The sequence below is a fragment of the Hippocampus bargibanti genome, linkage group LG17 (assembly GCF_051943395.1).
Source record: "Hippocampus bargibanti isolate YZ-2025 linkage group LG17, ASM5194339v1, whole genome shotgun sequence".
Taxonomy (NCBI): domain Eukaryota; kingdom Metazoa; phylum Chordata; class Actinopteri; order Syngnathiformes; family Syngnathidae; genus Hippocampus; species Hippocampus bargibanti.
In genome coordinates this window covers 16,541,203-16,561,574 of record NC_142750.1, presented here as the reverse complement: position 1 = coordinate 16,561,574, position 20,372 = coordinate 16,541,203, and the positions used below count along the sequence as shown (strand labels likewise).

The 20,372-nt window shown below is 44.7% G+C and overlaps 1 protein-coding gene across 1 annotated transcript in view; it reads left to right on the top strand.

Annotated features, from left to right (window-relative positions):
• Window positions 1-13,382: 13,382 nt before the first annotated feature.
• The window catches only part of rrn3 (RRN3 homolog, RNA polymerase I transcription factor), a 46,914-nt gene continuing 39,924 nt past the window's right edge, over window positions 13,383-20,372 (top strand). The window contains exons 1-5 of the mRNA XM_089017898.1: window positions 13,383-13,718; window positions 13,834-13,890; window positions 16,718-16,807; window positions 16,901-17,030; window positions 17,435-17,497. Of these exons, the coding sequence (XP_088874024.1) occupies window positions 13,623-13,718; window positions 13,834-13,890; window positions 16,718-16,807; window positions 16,901-17,030; window positions 17,435-17,497 (436 nt within the window). The 5' untranslated portion in view covers window positions 13,383-13,622. The remainder of the gene's footprint in view (window positions 13,719-13,833; window positions 13,891-16,717; window positions 16,808-16,900; window positions 17,031-17,434; window positions 17,498-20,372) is intronic.

Sequence of the window (20,372 nt, the reverse complement as noted above, 5' to 3'; positions counted from 1 at the left end):
TCCCAAACGTCTCCTGGGCCCATAACCTTTTGAGATCTTCAACGCTTTCGCGATGCATTTGGCAGAATAAAGAGTCAAGATGGTCCTCTTGATTAGATCATACAAGTAGGATATTTATTTGCCGGAGCACATAGAGCAGCCGCTGTGCTCATCGTCGTACGAGAAGTCAAAACACATACAGTAAAGTCTCGTTATATCGATATCGGATATATCGATAGTCCCGGTTATATCAATACTATTTCTATGCACGCACGGAGAAAATTACATGCAAACAGGGTCGGATATATCGATAGTCCCGGTTATATCGATATTTTTTCGGACTCCCTCGAATATCGATATAACGAGACTTTACTGTTTACATAAACTGGCTTTTATCGCTGTCGAGTAACGTGATGTCGCGTAGTGGCTGGGTTGCCAGATCAGCTCAGTATTACAGCATTACAAAAAATGAGGATACAATCTACGTTTCTTAACAGACAAAAACAACAGTGGGCATTTTGAAAACATGACTGTATGACAGTATGCTTGTTGTATATAGTTGTTTTTAATAATGTTTTCGCTTATGATAGTGTTAGTTCAAATGTAAGTAACTTCATATTAATGAAGCAGTCTAAAAGTAAATACAGTAGAGGTCGTGTGCACATACTGTACTTTCTTCGATGCGACGGTTTAATCAAGTGTGTTCAGTTCACGATTTTAACTGCAGTGACTCTCCAGCCGGCCACTGTCTTCCACACGATGGGGTGCGAAATCAGGAGTGGTGTTGTTAAAAACAACGTTATGTGGCGTCACGGTAACATAGTACCAACTTAAATGGTTACTTTCTATTTATTCACGATTGTAAACCGGGTACATCTATTTATGATATTCGCGCTAGCAACGGAGCTATCAGCTCTGCGGAGCACGTTCACTATGGACACAACGGCCATTAAATGAAACAAACAGAACGCACTGTTTACTCACCCACTGCTCCTCTAAAAGAGAAAGGATGTCTTACAACACTCCTCGGCCATGCAAAAAGTCGATAGGTGACGACTTTCCTGTATGTCCTTTCTACCGAGCCACACTTATGTACTGTACACGCTGACAGGGCCAAAAACGAATAGCTCCACAAACGTCACGAAGTCAGAATTCTGACTTTAATCTCAGAATTCTGACTTTAAAATCCTGCTCTCAGGTTGTGGGTAGCAGAGGACTACTCCCTGTGGCTCCACTGATTGCTTCTATTTTCCTGACTAACCACAGGCCTGATTGCCCTATTTGCTCTGGTATCACCTCATCAGCATTACTAATCCTATGTTGCCTAAGCAGGCTGTTGTACGAACGATCCAAATTGAACCTCACACCACCATATGGGTTTAGTGAAGGATTTAGCTGTTTTATGAAGATCGCTTCTTTTACTCCCCTTTCAAACCATCTATGTTCTTTCGCTAAGATTTTTATTGAGTTGGAAGTGATCGTTTGTCCCTGGTTCATGGGTGTTGATGGCAGATGATGGTTAAATCAGCAGGAAGCCAGGGGTTGGACAAAATAAATTAGTTTAATCTTGTAGACATCAGGGACATCGCGGGGTGTCGACTGAGGAGGAGAAGAAAGAAAGAAAAAGGAAGAGGGCCGAAAGACAGCTGGAAGAGAATTTATAAGACGGGTGATGTAATAGGATGTGACATCATGTATAGGAAGGCAGGATATGATGTATCAGGACGTCCAAAACGTAAAGAAACTATGCAAAAGATGTTTAAAAATGTTCATATAGCGAAATACCCCAACATATCCCCCCTGACGAACATATCTAACATCGGTGGAGGTGAATGAAAAGAAGAAAATACAAAAGAAAATCACAAAATAAAACAATCACAATGGAAACAATCTCAAAGTCATGTCATTCACTACAACAGTCAAGTCTTCATGGCATCCTGGATGGTGATCACCAGGACGAGGGGGTATGAATTTTTTTTTAGCATTCGTCACAAGCAGGCCCCAGGGTGTGATACGGATGAGCTGGTGACCGGGAAAAGGGTGTGATCTGTCGACGCGGCTCCAGTGACCTGCATCGAGAATCTCCTTGACGAACAATGTCCTCGCGAATCCAGATGAAGCTTGTGGCTGCTAAAACGGCGAGCAGCTCCGCAGCCGGTCCATCCCACGTTGGTGTGGCCCACGTCATTCCCTTCAGACCGCAGCTCCGTCCTGTGGAGAACAAAAGAAGACATGTGCCAGGTCACATGTCGAAAGGATGGTTTCATTCTACACATCACACTTTCTTGACGTTTCTTTCCCTATCAAAGTCTGACTCATCGTTTAGGCTCTGCAATGCATTCTTTCACAGAAATGGCTGTAAATCATTGTTAGATGTCAGTTGGTTAGTAAATGTTAGTGGTTAGTGAGTCTGCATTTCTTGGGGGGCACAAACATTCTTGGGGACCGACGTTGCAGCCAACATCACTCATTACCAAAAGTGAAAATTTTGGTAATGGAGATTTGAGCTATTTATCGTCACTCTCCCCTGTTGAGACATGAAAAGACCCATTCCGCGGATGTATCAATTTGCAAAGCACCAATTGCCAATCACTGTTCTTAAATTTGGAGGCTAAATTTCGGCATGTCTCTCAACATCTGCATGGGCACCAATTCATGTGGCATTTACCACAAGAATTTTGTACGTTGAGCACAGCTTTTCCTGCTGTTACTCCGCTGTTGGCGCCCAAGCAAATCATATCTGCAAATTTTGTGTGGGGGAGACATTTGCATGTCGCCACATTGTTTGGGTGGAGGACAGCCTTCTACCATTTTTAGCACGAGTTGACATGGTCAGCAAACATTATGGCAATCTGTATAAATGGTCATCATACTTCTGCATAGGACATCCATCTGCGCAAACCAGTTTCATCTCCGTTCACCCTGGCATGGATGCCCAGGAGTTCTTCCCCCGTGAAATATTCCTACAGCATTCTAAATGTCTAGCATCAAAAAATGTGTCTGAAAAAATCCGCCTGAACAAATATGTGCAAAATAGAAATTGCTGTGCATTTGAGGATACGGCAAAAACTATACTTTTGGAAATCTAAACTACGTATTATCAATAGGGGTTTCCATCAAATCATTAGTTGGGTGTGCCAAACGCCAGATGTGCAGGTACATTACACCAGCCGTTGTGGCTTCTCGTGTCGGATCTCCTCTATGTCTGTGAAAAGAAAATGGCTGAACTTGCAAATCACCAGAAAACTCGCCACGTTCTATCCACTTATCACAACAAATCTCACACCCTGGGAATTTCCTAGCCATAAATGGCACCCATTTGATCAAATCACCGACACATTATATCAATAGTCCTCACCCCTGTTCTTTTGTCTCAGCGAAGCTTACACCCAGGGCACCCCCATTGTGTCAACTCAAAGACAAAGAAGAATAACCCCCACCGTCGCCGGCAAGCAACACACACACACACACACACACACACACACACACACTGCACACACACAATGCACACACACACGCACACACACGCACGCAAGGGACACATAAAAGGACCAAGAGAGATGGCTCCTCTAAAATGCCCCCCCCCCTCCGCTGATCACCCCCTGCCCACGTACTGTCCTCGGAAACCCCGTAGCACTGCATGGCTTGCAATGTTGATAATGCGCTAATGTTGATTAATGCATTAATGTTATGGAAAATCCATGATCTATTGCAGCTGCAATCAAACAAAAAAAAAAACACAGTAATCGTCCAAATGGCAGACAAGTCTCCAATGGCCCTCGCGCGTTAATCCCAGGTCTTATAATTAACTATCCCGTAATTCGCCAGGCGCACGGCAGCAGACATCGCAATTCGTAATGGCATTAGCTAGTCACACGCGGAAACTCCACGTCAAGGCTCGGATTAGAACGGTCCGCCTTGACCAATTTAATCCGTATTACAAGACCACGATACGCAGATCAACCGTAATTAGAATTCCTTTGGCCGAAAACATTCTTATCAATCCATTCATTTAACATAGCTGCATGCTAGCGGCGCCACTCACCCGTTAAGCAATCCTGAGCTACGAGCACCAAGAAGGAGGGCGGCCCCCGTCGAACACACAGAAAGACAGAAACGCGGGTCCCACTCCCTGCCCCCCTCTCGATGTCATCTGTAGGACCCAGAGTCTGTCGGCACCAATTATATTGGGTTGGAAGTGATCGTTCGCCCCTTGTTCATGGGTGTTGATGGCAGAGGATGGTTAAATCAGCAGGAAGCCAGGTGTTGGACAGAATAAATTAGTTTAATCTTGTAGACAGCAGGGACATCGCGGGGTGTCGGCTGCGGAGGAGGAGAAAGAAAAAAGGAGGAAGGAGGAAGAGGGCGCGTTATAAGACGGGTGACGTAATAGGATGTGACATAATGTAAAGGAAGGCAGGTTATGATGTATCAGGAAGTCCAAAACGTAAACAAACAATGTAAAAGATGTTTAAAAATGTTCATATAGCGAATTAACCCAACAATTTTAACCTCATTGTCATCAAATGAGTGGTTGCTAGCTTTTAGATGCATATGTACTGCCGATTAAGGCCCACTAGTATTATCCCTGCAATGTTGATGGTCTTTTTTTGACAATTTGTTTTTATCCCCAATGTATTGCTCTTTACAATTTTCATTCTTACAATGATTTGAATAAACTACATTACTTTGTTTTTCATTTGCCAGCCTATCTTTTGGATGCACTAATTTTTGCCTTAATAATAATAATAAGAAATAAGTAGTAAATTTATGTTGCCAAAGGACTGCTACTCCTCTCCTTTTTGTATCTTCACTGAGGGTACACACAGTTTGTGAGTGCTCTCCTGATATGTTCTTATTTAATTAGAAAATTACTTTTTCTCAAATAATTTATGGAAAGGTGTTTATAATGATTGCGGTAACAAAAGTAAAGGTTGTTGTGGACCCCAACATGAATAGGATAGAGTTGGCAGAGTGAAGTGTGTTTAATAAAGAGAAGGTTTGGTGGTCCAGCTGCAGATGCAATGGTGGCTCGCAAACAAGAAGGTAAAGCTAAGTCATATTATTGGAGAACTGACAACGAGAAAAAGGAATGGCACAAAAAAATAGGTGTAGAATCAAGCAGTCTTTGGAGGAAAGCATGACGCCAGACTGGGAAGGGAAGCACTGGGGAAAAAAGAATATCATAATCGAATGCTTATGTACCAAAGTCCAAAAATGGCAAGCATGTGATTGCAGATCAGCAGAGGTCTGATACACTCGAGGTGATTGCTGATCAGGTGGGAATACCCCCTGGAAATCACTCAGCCCAGCTCAAATAATTTATGGAAAAGTGTTTATAATGATTGGGGAACAAAAGTAAACAATGAAACTATGGGAAAGAGTAGTTGAAGCTAGACTAACAGCAGAAGTGTAGTGAGAACAGGGAACAGGTGGTGGAGAAACTAGAGATGTGGAGGTATGCCCTGGAAAGGAGAGGAATGAAGACCAGTCGCAGCAAGATGGAATACATGTGTGCGAATGAGAGGGATCCAAGTGCAAGAGTGATGCTACAGGGAGAAGAGATAAAGAAGGTGGACAATTTTAAGTACTTGGGGTCAACTGTCCAGAGCAGGGGTCGGGAACCTTTTTGACTAAGAGAGCCGTAAAAGTAAAATATTTAGAAATGTTCTTCAGCGAGAGCCACACACACGGGCGCGCGCGCGCACACACACACACGGGCACGCGCGCACACACACACACACACACACACACACACACACACACACACACACGGGCGCGCGCACACACACACACGGACGCGCGCACACACTGTGATATCATGAGAGGCTAGCTCTCAGCGGACGGGACAAGAAGTGCAATGGACGACTGGTTTGGATACAAACAAAAGGTTTTAATCAAGGGTTCCAAGGGGAATTCACAAGCAACAAAGGTTTGAATAGTGTCTCTTCCAATACTTATCAAAATAAAGTCTCTTCCTGAATACTTAAATCCAAATAAAGTCTCTTCTGCTACTTAAATCCAAATACAGTCTCTTCTGAGGTAAAACTGAAGACGGAATTCTTTACAAGAGTCTCTAGGCCTCACCCCTCTTGACGTCCTCGTCATGTAGCCTAGCCACCTTAGCTAGGTTCAAATCCAGTGTCCAGTCGTGTGGTCCCAACTGGCAATGAGTTCCACGCAGCAATCAATTTCTCCACAGAGCACAGCAATCGAGCTTGTCTTTCCCCAAGCTCCACACTCAGAGGCTCTCTGCCTTAAGAGCCCTGCTTTCCAATCAAGCCCTGATCAGCTGCAGGTGTGTGGGTTTAATTGCTGCCTTCCACCAGGTGGGGCCAAGACTCTCTCTGGGTGGAGCCATCTTAGGGGGATGTATTTGCCCTCCAGGACACAGCCTCTCGTGACATCACACATCCCCCCCCCCCCTTGAGACCGACGTCCTCGGCGGGGTGAAGGATGCGAAACAGGCCAGGAAGGCCTCCCTTCGGGAGAGGGCATCCGCATTGCCTTGGCGCTTGCCAACCCTGTGGACAACAGAGAAGTTAAAGGCCTGCAGGCTCAAGAACCACCTGGTTACTCGGCTGTTGGTCTCCTTGTTCCTGGCCATCCATTGGAGAGGAGCATGATCAGAGACCACTGTGAAACGTCTTCCCAGGAGATAGAAGCGCAATGACTCCAGCGCCCATGTAATGGCAAGGCACTCCTTCTCCACGGTGGAATAATTCTTTTCCCTGGGCAACAGCTTCCTGTTAAGGTACAGGATGGGATGTTCCTCTCCTCCATGTACTTGCGAGTACAGCCCCCAAACCAACTTCCGATGCATCCGCTTGCACCATGAAGTCCTTGCTGAAGTCTGGTGCCACCAGGATCGGACTGGAACATAGCGCCTGTTTTAGATTGGCGAAGGCCATTTTTGGTCTTCAATTCTGTCATGGGGGCTGCTATAGTAGCAAAGTCAGCAATAAAGCGTCTATAATAGCCAGCCATGCCTAAGAACGACCTCACCTGCTTCTTGTTAAGGGGTTGGGGCCAATCTTGTATAGCCCGTAGTTTTGCTTCTTGAGGCTTCACCAGCCCCCGTCCTATAGTGTAGCCCAGGTAGTTGGTCTCGCCAAATGCCAACCTGCACTTTTTCGGGTTTGCTGTGAGACCTGCTTTTTTGAGGGAGTCAATCACAGCTTGCACTCGGGGTAAGTGACTCTCCCAGTCGGGACTCTGTATGACGACATCATCTAAGTATGCTGCTGCGTACCTCTTGTGGGGGGTGATAATCCGGTCTATTAGGCGCTGAAACGTGGCGGGTGCTCCATGGAGACCAAACGGGAGCCTGGTGTATTGGTAGAGCCCCTCAGGTGTGGCGAAGGCTGTCTTCTCCTTTGATGCCGGTGTCAGGGGCACCTGCCAATAACCCTTTGTGAGGTCGAGAGTGGTGATGAAGCGTGCCTGTCCCAGGGAGTCAATAAGATCATCAACACGAGGCATCGGGTACGCATCAAATTCAGACACCTCATTCAACTTCCGATAGTCATTGCAGAATCGTATTGACCCGTCTGGCTTGGGAACCAACACGATCGGACTTGCCCAGGCACTTTGGGACTCCTCAATTACTCCAAGTTCCAGCATCTTCCGTATCTCCTCCTGAATAGCTGCCTTACGGGCCTCCGGCACTCGGTATGGACGTTGGTGGACCGTTTTTCCAGGTGTGGTGCGTATCTTGTGTTGCAACACGTCCGTGTGTCCAGGTATGGAGGAGAAGACGTCTTGGTTACCAGTTCGAGGGTCATCTGGCGTTGGTGTGGGGACAAATTTGGACCCGTCTGGACGTCTTCTCTGGCCGGTTCCTTCGCCTCGCTGGGGGGTAGGCAACTAAACAGCGCCTCTCTGGCATGCCATTTCTTTAGGAGGTTAACGTGATAAATCTGCTCAGGTTTCCTCTTACCAGGTTGCCTCACCTTGTAGTTTACCTCCCCCACGCGTTCAATGACCTCAAAGGGCCCCTGCCAGGATGCCAGGAACTTGCACTCCACCAAGACCAGCACTCGGTCCCCTAGCTTGAACTCTCGAGGCTGGGCAGGTCTATTGTAGGAGGCTTGCTGCTGTCGTTGGGCCGCTTCCATGTGTTCTCGCACTATGGGATAAATGGCCTTCATCCTTTCCCGCATGTCCCCCACATGCTCGATGAGGGTACGTTGTCGGCACGGCTGCTCTTCCCAAGCCTCTTTGGCGATATCCAGAAGTCCCCGGGGCCTGTAAGAGTACAACAACTCAAAGGGTGAGAAACCGGTAGAAGACTGTGGTACCTCCCTCACGGCAAACAGCAAGTTTGGGAGCAGTTGATCCCAGTTTCGGCCATCTTCTTTGATAACTTTCCTCATCATGGCCTTGAGTGTTTTGTTGAATCGCTCTACCAATCCATCTGTCTGTGGGTGGTAGATGGAGGTTCTCAGCTGCTTGACCTTGAGCAGGGCACACAGGTCCTTCATGACCTTGGACATAAAGGGGCTTCCCTGGTCGGTCAGTATCTCTTTTGGGATCCCTACCCGGCTGGCGAGAGCAAACAGTTCCTTTGCGATCTGCTTTGTGGTAGCCTTTCTGAGGGGGACAGCTTCTGGGAACCGGGTGGCATAATCCATCATTACTAAAATATACTGGTGTCCCCTAGCACTTTTTGGTAGAGGTCCGACTATGTCCAGCCCAAGCCTCTGAAAAGGGGTCTCAATGATGGGTAAGGGAATTAGTGGGTTTCTGTATGTGGACTTGGGCGCCACCTGTTGGCACTCGGGGCAAGAACGACAATAGTTCTCCACATCCTTGTGCACCCCTGGAAAGAAGAACCGTTGCAAGATTCTCTCTTTTGTCTTTTCCACCCCTAGGTGTCCCCCTAGCAGGTGTGTGTGTGCCAAGTCCAGTACTGTAGCTCGGTGTGGTTGTGGTACAAGAAGTAGCTCACGTACTTCATCATTTTGCTTCGTAACCTGGTATAATAACCCCCGATCAACCGCAAAATGGGGGTATGTGGGTCTTGTCCTTTCCCCCAGTACTACACCCTCTAAAACCTGCACATTCTTCATGCCGTTGGCAAGGGTAGGATCCTGTAACTGGGCTGTACCATACCGGCCTGTTAGAGGAAGCAGCTTCTGGGTCCCTGGGTTCTCATCACCACTGGAAGCCGGGAGGTTTTCTGGCGCTGGAGTTTCCTCGGCGGTCTCTGGGCCAGACTCCGTCTCCGGTGGTGCATTTGCTGTCCTTAGGAGAGCACAGGCTGGGGAGAGTGAATTAGAGGGGTAGGCTTGAGTATTCACTGTACGCGTCTTACCTCTTCCCTCCCGAGGTAGTCGGGCCAGTCTTTCCTGGGTTTCTCTTCACAGTGGGTGAAAGGCCGGGCAGTCACGTCCAATCAGGAGGGGGACAGGGAGAGAGTCAACCACACCAGCTACCGTGCAGATGATTCCCTTGGTTGTGGTCATGGTGAGTTCAGTAGTGTGGTACTCTCTGGTGTCTCCGTGGACGCAGGAGACTGGAAGGGTTTTCTCTGGAGATAACCTGGTTGGATCGACCACCGTTTGGCGCACCAAGGTGACCAGGCTTCCGGAGTCCAGCAGGGCTTCAACATCCTGTTGATTCACTGTCACCGGACAGGTGGGGGGCCTTGTTAGTGAGCTTTCACTACCCCCCAGGAGGGAGGCATAGTGAGCAGGGTGGGCACTGGAAGAGTCAGCGGTCGGCATGGACTCTTCCGCTGGTTTTCCACACTGCCATGAGATGTGTCCCGTCTCTCCGCATCTGTACCATCGTCTGGTTTCGGTGCCACTGGGCGTCCACCACTGCCTGGGTGGACTTCTGACACTACCTGGATCAATCTTGGCGGGCTTGGGCAACTTTGGGCGGGCCATTTCAGTCCGGGATGGGGGTGTGTTGCCAGTTTCCCTCTTGGTCGTTCGCAGCATCTCCGCTGTGGCCTGGTACTGCTCCACCGCTGCCACTGTTTGACCCGCAGTAGTCAGCGACTGCTGACTGATTATCCTTTTTGCCTCATAGGGCAGGGCTCGTAAGTAGCGATCCACGACAATGGCCTCGACCACCTCAGCTGCCGTGCTCCTTTCCGGTTCCAGCCACTTCCGTGCGATGCGGGCCAATTCGTGCATCTGTGCCCGTGGAGGTTGGTCTGGCTGGAAAGTCCAGGTGTGGAAGCGCTGTGCCATCCCGAACTTGGTGAGCCCATGTCTGCTGAGAATTTCAGCTTTTAAATAGTCGTAGTCTTCTGCTCTGTCTGCGGTCAAGTCCAGGACAGCATTCAGCGATTCCCCTGTCAGGAAGGGTGCAAGCAATCCCACCCACTGCTGCTTGGGCCACTTTTCTCGAGTGGCGGTTGCTTCAAACGTATGCAAGTACGCCTCAACATCATCCGCCCCCCCCCCCCCATCTTGGATAAAAAATCCCCCGCCTTCACCCGGGGCATGTTCTTGGCGGCCATTTGTTTTTGCAAGAGCAATTCATCTGCCTTCAGTTCATTGGCTCTCCTTTGCTCCTCCAGGAGAGCCAAATTGGTCTGATATTGGGCTTCCTGACTTGCAAGCAGGGTTTTCAAAATGTCTTCCATTTTTGTAATTGAGGATTTTTCAATTTAGAAAAAACATAACACAAACCATCAATGTCCATGCACTGACTACCGCTTGTCCAGTGCCCGCATCCTACACCATATGTGATATCATGAGAGGCTAGCTCTCAGCGGGACGGGACAAGAAGTGCAATTGACGACAGGTTTGGATACAAACAAAAGGTTTTAATCAAGGATTCCAGGGGGAATTCACAAGCAACAAAGGTTTGAATAGTGTCTCTTCCAATACTTATCAAAATAAAGTCTCTTCCTGAATACTTAAATCCAAATAAAGTCTCTTCTGCTACTTAAATCCAAATAAAGTCTCTTCTGAGGTAAAACTGAAGACGGAGTTCTTCACAAGAGTCTCTAGGCCTCACCCCTCTTGACGTCCTCGTCATGTAGCCTAGCCACCTTAGCTAGGTTCAAATCCAGTGTCCAGTCGTCTGGTCCCAACTGGCAATGAGTTCCACGCAGCAATCAACTTCTCCACAGAGCACAGCAATCGAGCTTCTCTTTCCCCAAGCTCCACACTCAGAGGCTCTATGCCTTAAGAGCCCTGCTTTCCAATCAAGCCCTGATCAGCTGCAGGTGTGTGGGTTTAATTGCTGCCTTCCACCAGGTGGGGCCAAGACTCTCTCTGGGTGGAGCCATCTTAGGGGGATGTATTTGCCCTCCAGGACACAGCCTCTCGTGACATCACAACACGCAAACACGCGCGGTCACTTTTCAACAAAATATCACAATGGATTATTTAAACTAACTTTGTGATAGTACTCAACGTTAACATGAATGTTTTTCCGTTCCTCGTGATGAGTAAAAATCCAGGCAAACGATCGGAATGAAATTCAACTTGCCGGTCCGGAGGCGGAGTTACTGCTAGCTAGCCTGCGCACGGCTCATAAGCTTCCACACTTGCTATCTGCAATCTACTTCTCGCAGCAGTATGTTAATGCTAACGTTAACACGGGGCTTGTTAAAATGTCACTGACATTCGACTGTTTCATTGATGGTGTTGTTTCATTGCAAATTCGAATCCGAACATTTTCTCTCCTCAAAGGCTCATGAATCCTCGGTGAATTCAAGCTGAAGTGCTCTCGTGGGGCTCATTTAAAGGGGCGTTTACCTGTTTCGACTGACGGCCAGTGTCATCCAATCAAAATTGCGCTTTCCGCCAACTGCAGCCCCAACAGGAAATCAAACAAGAATATGTATATAGTTTTATCGGCGAGCCATATGCAATCATCAAAAGAGCCATATATGGCTCGCGAGCCATAGGTTCCCGACCCCTGGTCCAGAGCAATGGAGAGTGTGAAAAAGAGGTGAAGAAGCGTGTCCGGGGAGGCTGGAGCGGCTGGAGAAAAATGTCAGGTGTGATGTGTGATAAAAGGGTTTCAGCTAGGATGAAAGGAAATGTGCATAAAACAGTGGTGAGACCAGCCATGATGTTTGGACTGGAGACTGTGCCACTGAAGAAAAGACAGGAAGCAGAGCTGGAGGTAGCAGAGCTGAAGATGTTGATGTTTTCTTTGGGAGTTACCAGGTTGGATAGGATCAGGAATGAGTACATTAGAGGGACAACTCATATTAGAGGCTTTGGAGAGAAAGGCAGAGAGGCCAGACTGAGATGGTTTGGACATGTCCAGAGGAGAGAGAGTGACTATACCGGGAGAAGGATTCTGAACCTTGAACTGCCAGGCAGGAGACCGAGAGGAAGACAGAAGAGGAGGTTTATGGATGTTGTCGAAGAGGACATGAAGGTAGCTGGTGTGAGAGAAGAGGATGCACAAAACCGGGTTAGATGGAGGACATTGATTCGATGTGGTAACACCTGAAGGGAAAGGCCGAAAGGAAAAGAAGAAGAGGGGTAACAAATGTATTGATAGTTGTGGACACCAACTTGAATAGGAGACAGTTGGCAGAGACCCACCCTATCCACACCATCACTGAATGGGAAGCGATTACACGCTGCACGCAAACAAATCAGGCAGGTCAGGCAAGTCAGGCAGTTACTGACTGAGTCACACTATCAGTGACTCAGTAAAATGCAACATTGTCTTAATTTATATAGCGCTTTTAAAGAGTTTGATGTTTCTCTTTATTTGTAAATTGCTAGTTGTCAGATCTCCCAGGCAAATGACACGCAGATGTATGCCAGACCTTGATCGTGGCGTGGAGTCGAGCAAGACGTGCTGTGAACTCCGTCCCCCACTGTGCGGGTCTCTGCGAGTCTGCGTGCGTGTGTCTGAGTCCGAATGAATCTGTCCTGTGACGGCTACTTTTATACCAATTTTCATGCGTGGGAAATGTGTTAGGCTGTGTCAAATATATCAAAGGGCTTGAAAGACATCACAGGTTTGAAAGGCGCACTTCAAAGGTGTACACATGTGAACGCCGCAGTGCGCACCTGTGACGCCACACTTTCACAACCGCTACAACCAATACTCTTTACAGAACGTTCGACGTGAATCAACAAAAATCACATTTATATCTTTTAGTTTGACAAATTCTACAAATTCTTTCCTCAGAAAAAGGATTGCCAAGACAGCATCATCCACCTATTTCTCCTCCACAGGACCTCACAAAGTAGTTTTTAAAGCTGTAATTTAAATCAGATCAAAGACAAAATTTAATTTAGAAAATTATCTTTTCAATCGACAACACCCGAATTCTAACTAATATATTCACTCAAACAACGGAGGTAAGTATTTATTTCGTTGTCATTAATTTCTGTACTGGTGCTATATCTTTCAAATCCACCAGATGACGCTAATTGTGGGGTCTGCTTTAGGACACGGTAACATTGTCAGAAGAAGACGCTCTCGCCTGAGGAATTTGCCCATGTGGTTGTTTACTTCATGTAAAACGTTTACCATCTGAATGGAGTTTAGATTTTCCATTGGTAATAAATATGATTATTCGGTGGTTAACAGTATTTTTCTTTAACATCATTTGCGAAATCGTGACATGATTTCGTCCGGCTGCCATAAAATACTTATTCGAGAAGATAACCCTGCAAGACCAAGCCTTCATTTATTTAGAAAGCATGGAGATCGGAGATCAGGATTTTATGAACACTCCGCCTTTGAAGACGGTCAGATTTGGCGGTAGTGTTGTGGAAACTTTGGCCAAGTATAAACAGGTGAGTGATACGTTTAAACTCGGGATGGCTTTTGAAATATCTCTATTTCCTAATACTGTATTCTTATTCTATCTGACCGAGTGCGTGCGTGATAAACATTTTTTGTTGTGTGAAGGGAGACTTAAGAGACTACGAACTGCTGAAGCATCAGCTGGCGGACCCAGAGATAAAGGTAAAGCATATTCAAGAAGCCCTCAAGTCATCGTCATTGCGGCATGGGGTCGTCAACTCGCGGCTGTGTAGCAGCATGCGGTTCTTTACCGCCGCCCAGTGCCTCCCTGGAGTTTTTCCAAAAATGTTTGAAATGGAAAAAGATTGGGGAAGGTTTATATAGCGCAGGGGTCCCCAAACCTTTTCCTGCGAGGGCCACATAACATTTCCCTTCTCTGATGGGGGACCGGTGTCAGTTTGTAACAGAAAAAGTATGGCGATCGTAGGGGAGCTTAAAAAAATATTTTTTTTCCAGAAAGCCACACATAACCAAATAACCCTTTCCAGGTTCTTTACAGAAAAAAGTCACGAAACAAATAACACTATTAATGAAATAAATAATAACTACATAACCCTCTCTGAGTTCTTCACAGTAAAGTCTCGTTATATCGATATTCAAGGGAGTCCGAAAAAATATAGATATAACCGGGTCTATCGATATATCCGACCCTGTTTGCATGTAATTTTCTCCGTGCGTGCATAGAAATAGTATCAATATAACCGGGACTATCGATATATCCGATATCGATATAACGAGACTTTACTGTACCACTATTTATGAAATAAATAATAACTAAATAACTCTCTCTTTGTCCTTCATAGAATAAAAAAGCCATGGAACATTAACTTTCTGTTGTGCCATGCACAATCTTAACAGATAAAAGTTCAGCTCAGTTGTCAGAGCAGAATATCCCTGACACATATGAGAAGTCTCTTAAAGGATAACCGACATCACTTTTTTGTTTCCTAACTGACATCAGAAAAACGTTTTATAGCATCTAAAATGCCCAAAACATGCAGTGTGATATTTTTAGTCAATGCAAAACACCACTAAAAATGACTTAAAGTGTCTAAAAAGTACTTCAATTTGAAACCGGAAGTGGCCAGTTTGAGAAGGTGGTTTATGAAAAATTTGCCTTGTTACAGGTTCGGAGAGATCGCAGCAGAGAAATGACCACAAATAACGACTGTATATATATAAATATGTATTTATTGATAAAACACACAACAATTTACAGCATTTCCCGATCATGAGTAATTACGCTAGACACAAACTGTCACCTCTATGCCCCCACGTAAAGACTCCAACATCACGGTTAAGATCCAGAATAGTATACCTTACCGTTGACAGAGGGCGGAGAGCCGGCAAATACACCCCGGTAGAGTAATCTGGACTGGAAAACCCAAAGCTGGACACTCGTGCACAGTTCACAGCAGACTAACCAATATTGAGGAAAACCCCATCTTATAGACCCACTCTTTGCTAAGACAGGTGGCCAGCCTGTCCACGCAGGAGATAAGTCATTCCTCCTCCTTTTTTCCTCAGCCCCGGACTAACAAGCAATTTTTGGCAGGCACACAAAGATGTGTGAGTACCTGCAATTTCCAAAACCAAAACAAATTTGGTCAGTGTGACGGATTGTGCCAGTGTATCCGACCCAGGTGTTTCGACTCAGAAAAACAAAAAGGCGAATACAAAACAGTCAATGTGAAAAGCGAAAAAGCGAATACAAAACAATCAGTGTACCCAGGTGTTTCGACTCAGATACAAAATAATCACTGTGAGAAGCAAAAAAGCGACTACAAAACAATCCATGTGAAAAGCAAAAAATGAAACTATATATGAGTCAGCTCAGGGCACCAATAACCATTTTTTCTTCCTTCAGAAGGTCCCGTCCCCATGTTCGTGGTGTCACGGCAAGACGTCTTGCCTTGCTCGAGAATCAAAACAATGGCTTCAGATTCGGATAATATGCTTTCTTGTTACTCATCTAGTTATGAATATGATTCAAATAGTTCTTAAGAGGAAAGCATATGTTTGCAATCAATTAAAAACATTATTGCGTTTCATTTTGAGGGGGGAAATGTAGCACCGAATGGGTGTCATCTGGTGGGGTGGGGGGGGGATGTAGCACCGAAAAGAGGCAGAAGATGGGGGACAAAGCTCCGTGGAAACGGGCTGATTAATTCCTTTCAATTTTTGTCAGTGAATGTCAAATAGATGCTCGGTGCCACACACAAGGATACACCCTCGCGTCATTTATGTGTTTTCATTCTAATTTTGCCATCAACACGGATCAACACGAAGTTTTCAGACCAAACAAAGTATTGCAAAATACATTGAGGTGATGCAAGGTATGTCCTTTCTCACTGAGGGGCGTTCCTTCAGTGACGTAGGGTGAGGACTCGTCACCAACTCAAAAACAAGACTTCCGGAATATTCAGTGCGAGTCTTAAAACGTAAAATATAGCTATATGCGGTGGGATCTTTGTAAAATACGCTCAGTAGAAGTCATTTGAAGCCATTTTACAAATTATGGACACAACTTCTCCGGAGACGTCGGATGTCGAAAGTTCTTGTGTTCCTTCCTTATCATCATTTTGTATATCTATATCGAGAGGCTGGTTGTTTGAAAAATAGATCTTTGTTCAAATAAAGTTGGGCAATCCTGCTCTACGGCATGCACTGCGGGGAAAACATTTAATCATGAAGGCTCAGTTTGTATTTGAAGCTAACTGTCATTTTTGTAGTAGATTAATATCGCTAACAAAATATGGTGCAGCAACATATTTTGATATGTTAATAAAAAGGAGAGCTGTCATATGGGGTTTTAAAAATGTATACATACAGCATGTGTTGCCCTCATTTTAAGGCTTTTATGTTTTTGCGGCCCTCAGCGTATTTGTTTTTTGTTTTTGTTGCAATCTGGCTCTCTCAACATTTTGAGTTCCCGACCCCTTTATGTGGCAGCTGTTCACGGCTTTGTCTATGTTCTTTCTCCTCATAGGACGCACAGATCATTACATGGCTACAAGAATTTCGGAATTGTGTTGCTCAGCTCACCAAAGATCATGAACAGCTCATCTATACCATCTTGGTCAGTGTGGCAGAACTGCATTCCTTTTTTTCCTCATTGACTAAATTTAGTATCAAAATTATATTGAAACTTGTCTTGTTGTGGATTTTGCAGCGGGTTCCCTGGGTGGGTCGGAGCCAAGCAGTGGTACAGGAGTACATGGCTTTTCTCAGTAATCTGGTGTCGGCACAGACCGTCTTTCTATGTGCATGTCTCAAAATGGTTGTGTCCCACTTTACACCCAGTAGGTTTCACACTTTCATCACAGCTCATCACACTTTTTTCTTTATATCGTCACTGTTTCTTGAGGTCTGATTGGATTGGATTTACCTTTATTAGACTGTGGATAAATGCACATTTCACAGCAGCAAAGTTATGAAGAAAGATGAAATGAAAGAAAGAAGTCGAAAAACAAAATGCATGAGCTGCTGGAAAGGCAGCCACTCTCGCGGCGCCATCTTGAAGTTAAAAGAACAAAAAGGAAACTAAATAACAAATAATATGGCAAAACAAAGACACAGAAAGTAATTCATTCTTAAGCACTTTATGTACTCTCTTTGTTACATGAAGCAGTTCTCGATGAAAGACGAAAGGATCAAAGTGTCGTGACGTATGTGTACCTGTGTGTGTGTGTGTGTGTGTGTACAGAAAAAGTTGCCATCTGTGAAGGAGGTGTCGAGATCTCGGATTCAGATGATGATGATGATGAAAGTATGTGTCCTTTATGATACTTTTCAATGAAATGTACTCATACACATGTAAATTTACCAATCCATGTAGGGGTCGCCGCATCGTGGTTTTTCATCTTTCGCGGGTGGCCCCGGTCCGCATTAACTGCGATAATCGAGGGATTACTGGACTCTCATACTCTTGTTTATTCATTTGAAAATACTGTGTATTTTTCCCCCAAATTTAACTAGTCTCTGTTTGCAGATTTACACATTTAAACACATTTAGTAAAAAGGCGGTAACATTCAGTGGAAATTTCTAACAATTCATTTCATACACAATGTTACCTTACTGTACTTCCAAAATTGAAGCAGACACCAAAAACTGTTTGTTCAACCATTTCCATTGTCAAAGTGAGTGAGCTTTTTTTTCACCTGAGATTGGTCAATATCTTGTATAAAAACACTTTATGTTGCCTGACCACTAATAAAGCTTTTGAAAGAAGTTTTCCCTGCCCAAATTAACACTTTACTCCCCTCATATTGGTAGATCTCCGCAGAAATTTCAGCCACTGCCATCAGGCATTGCAGCTCATCACCAGATATGTTCCATCGTAAGTCACTTTGTAACGTTCTTTTGCCTGTCTGTTATTCATTCAGTTTTGCACACACTGTGTTATGTTGAAAGCTTTGTGCTAGTTGCCTCTTAAGTGCTTCGTGTTTTGCTCTTCCTTCTTTCAGAACGAGTCACTTTTTGGTGCCTATTTTGCAAGACAGCTTTCCTTTTGTTCAAAAGTCCTCCAGAACTTTGGTAAGAGATTGAAAATACATACAATGCATTTCCCGCTCGGGTGATTTAATTGACCGCTCATTTAGAATGTGCAAAAACAGGCAGATTTTGACGCTGTATTAAAAATAAAAATTATAAACATGAACAGATAACAACAAAAGACAAAATAAAATCAGGATATTAAAAAAAAAAGAGTTGTTAAAGACCCGCCACAAATTAAAAATTAAATACTTCATGACACATGATTATAAAGCAGTGAAATGTTCTGCCTTTAATTCATATCATTGTTATGTTGAAGTATTTTTAATTTGTTAAGATACAATATTGGCATCAGCCTACCACCCCATCAATATCTAGCCCCACGACACTCGTTTGGTTATGCAAAGACCAGTGTACTTTTAGGTTGAAGGTATGCTCACAAACTGATAATCTTTTCAGAAGAGTTTGCAGAGATCATTGAAGTCAATTTCTTTTTCAACAAGTACCTTTCACTCCCAAAGCTCAAGTTCACACAGCATGTATATCGATATCGGATCTATTAGTCCCGGTTATATCGATACTATTTCTTGCACGCACGGAGAAAATTACATGCAAACAGGATATATCGATAGTCCCGGTTATATCGTGGACAATATCGATATAACGAGACTTTACTGTATTTTTGTTCTGCAGGAGTGACTTTTTGACTGTGACTTCGTACCTCCCAACCATTCGACGAGACTTGCTTGAGATCGTCATTGGACAGATGCTTAAACTGGATGTAAGTGCTCTTTTAAGTGTTTTATTTACAGTATGTACGTGTAGAGCCCCTCTTCCACTAACTACCCAATTTTCCAGTTATTTGCCTTAGTTTGGGGTGGTCAACTCATTTAAAAAAGCAGAATGCCTCAAGTCATTACAGGAAACTGCTTAGATGTCATGGCATTAGTGTGAAAAGAGTTGCCTTCTACCTTTGGTTTTGTTCGCTGTCTTTGTGTTGCAATAAAGGTTGAGGACCGCTATAATAGATGGGCTTCATGGCAAATTTAGTACTCACTAGTTGGGGTCCGACTGCTGATCTTTTTTTTGTGATTCACGTTACAAAAATAAATGTGATTTGTGAAGGCCACATGTTCATGATGTGCATCAAATGACATCTTGCCAGAATCACAATCATCTTTCTTGCCAAGTATGTAGAACACGCAAGGAATTTGTCTGCCGTAGAACACGCTGTACTAGTATCATCCTAAAAAAAATTGAGGCACTATCCAGTTCTATTTGGGTTACTGTCTAGAGCAGCCATGGGCAAACTACGGCCCGCGGGCCACATACGGCCCGTTAGGCTTTTTAATCCGGCCCGCCGAACTTGCCCAAATTATAGTTCAAACAGTGTCTAAAACTCATGACAAAAAGTTAGCGAACAACAGGGCAGATACTGAAAAGTTGCCTGTCCCATTTTTTGAAGCACAAAGCCACAACTAATCACATTAAAAAAACATTGTAACAAAGTATAAAGTTTTTTTCTTTAAAACAAGAATGCACCTACGACAAATGCTACCTTGCTTAATTTACGGCAAATGTGCAAGGCTGTAGCTTTTGCTGCAGTAGTCTATTGTCATTGCGGTGCACAATACAACATTTGCATTGCTTCCTACGAGCCACTAAGCCCCTTTCATAAGTCTCACGTACACTTTACAGTCACGGTTTAATGTAAATTTACGTTTTTTTTTAGCGTCACATATGTTGTTAGCTTCTTTTGAATCTTTCTTCTGGTCTGAGGTTCTGTGCATCTATTTTGGAAAATGACATGCAATTGCACGACTTTATAACGCTTGCGAAAGTCCGGAAGAAAGAAGCAGGCTTCTGATTGGCTGCCGTGCCGAGTATGCAAATTTCAACTGCAGGTAGGTCGGCGACGGTACACGTGTTTTGTTTGTGCGTGTAGGCGAGGGCGTCAGTGAGGAGTTTGTTGAGCGCTCGGTCAGGACAAACCATCGGTGATTTGGCGGAATTTAACACAAGTAGGTATTATTGAGCTTGAAATTTCGTTGTGTAATAATATGTTTTGAATTTTGAAAGTGATTCCATTTTTCAATAAATGTTGATTTCTTTAACTTTGCCCCTTCGATAGAAACTTTTTAAAAACAGA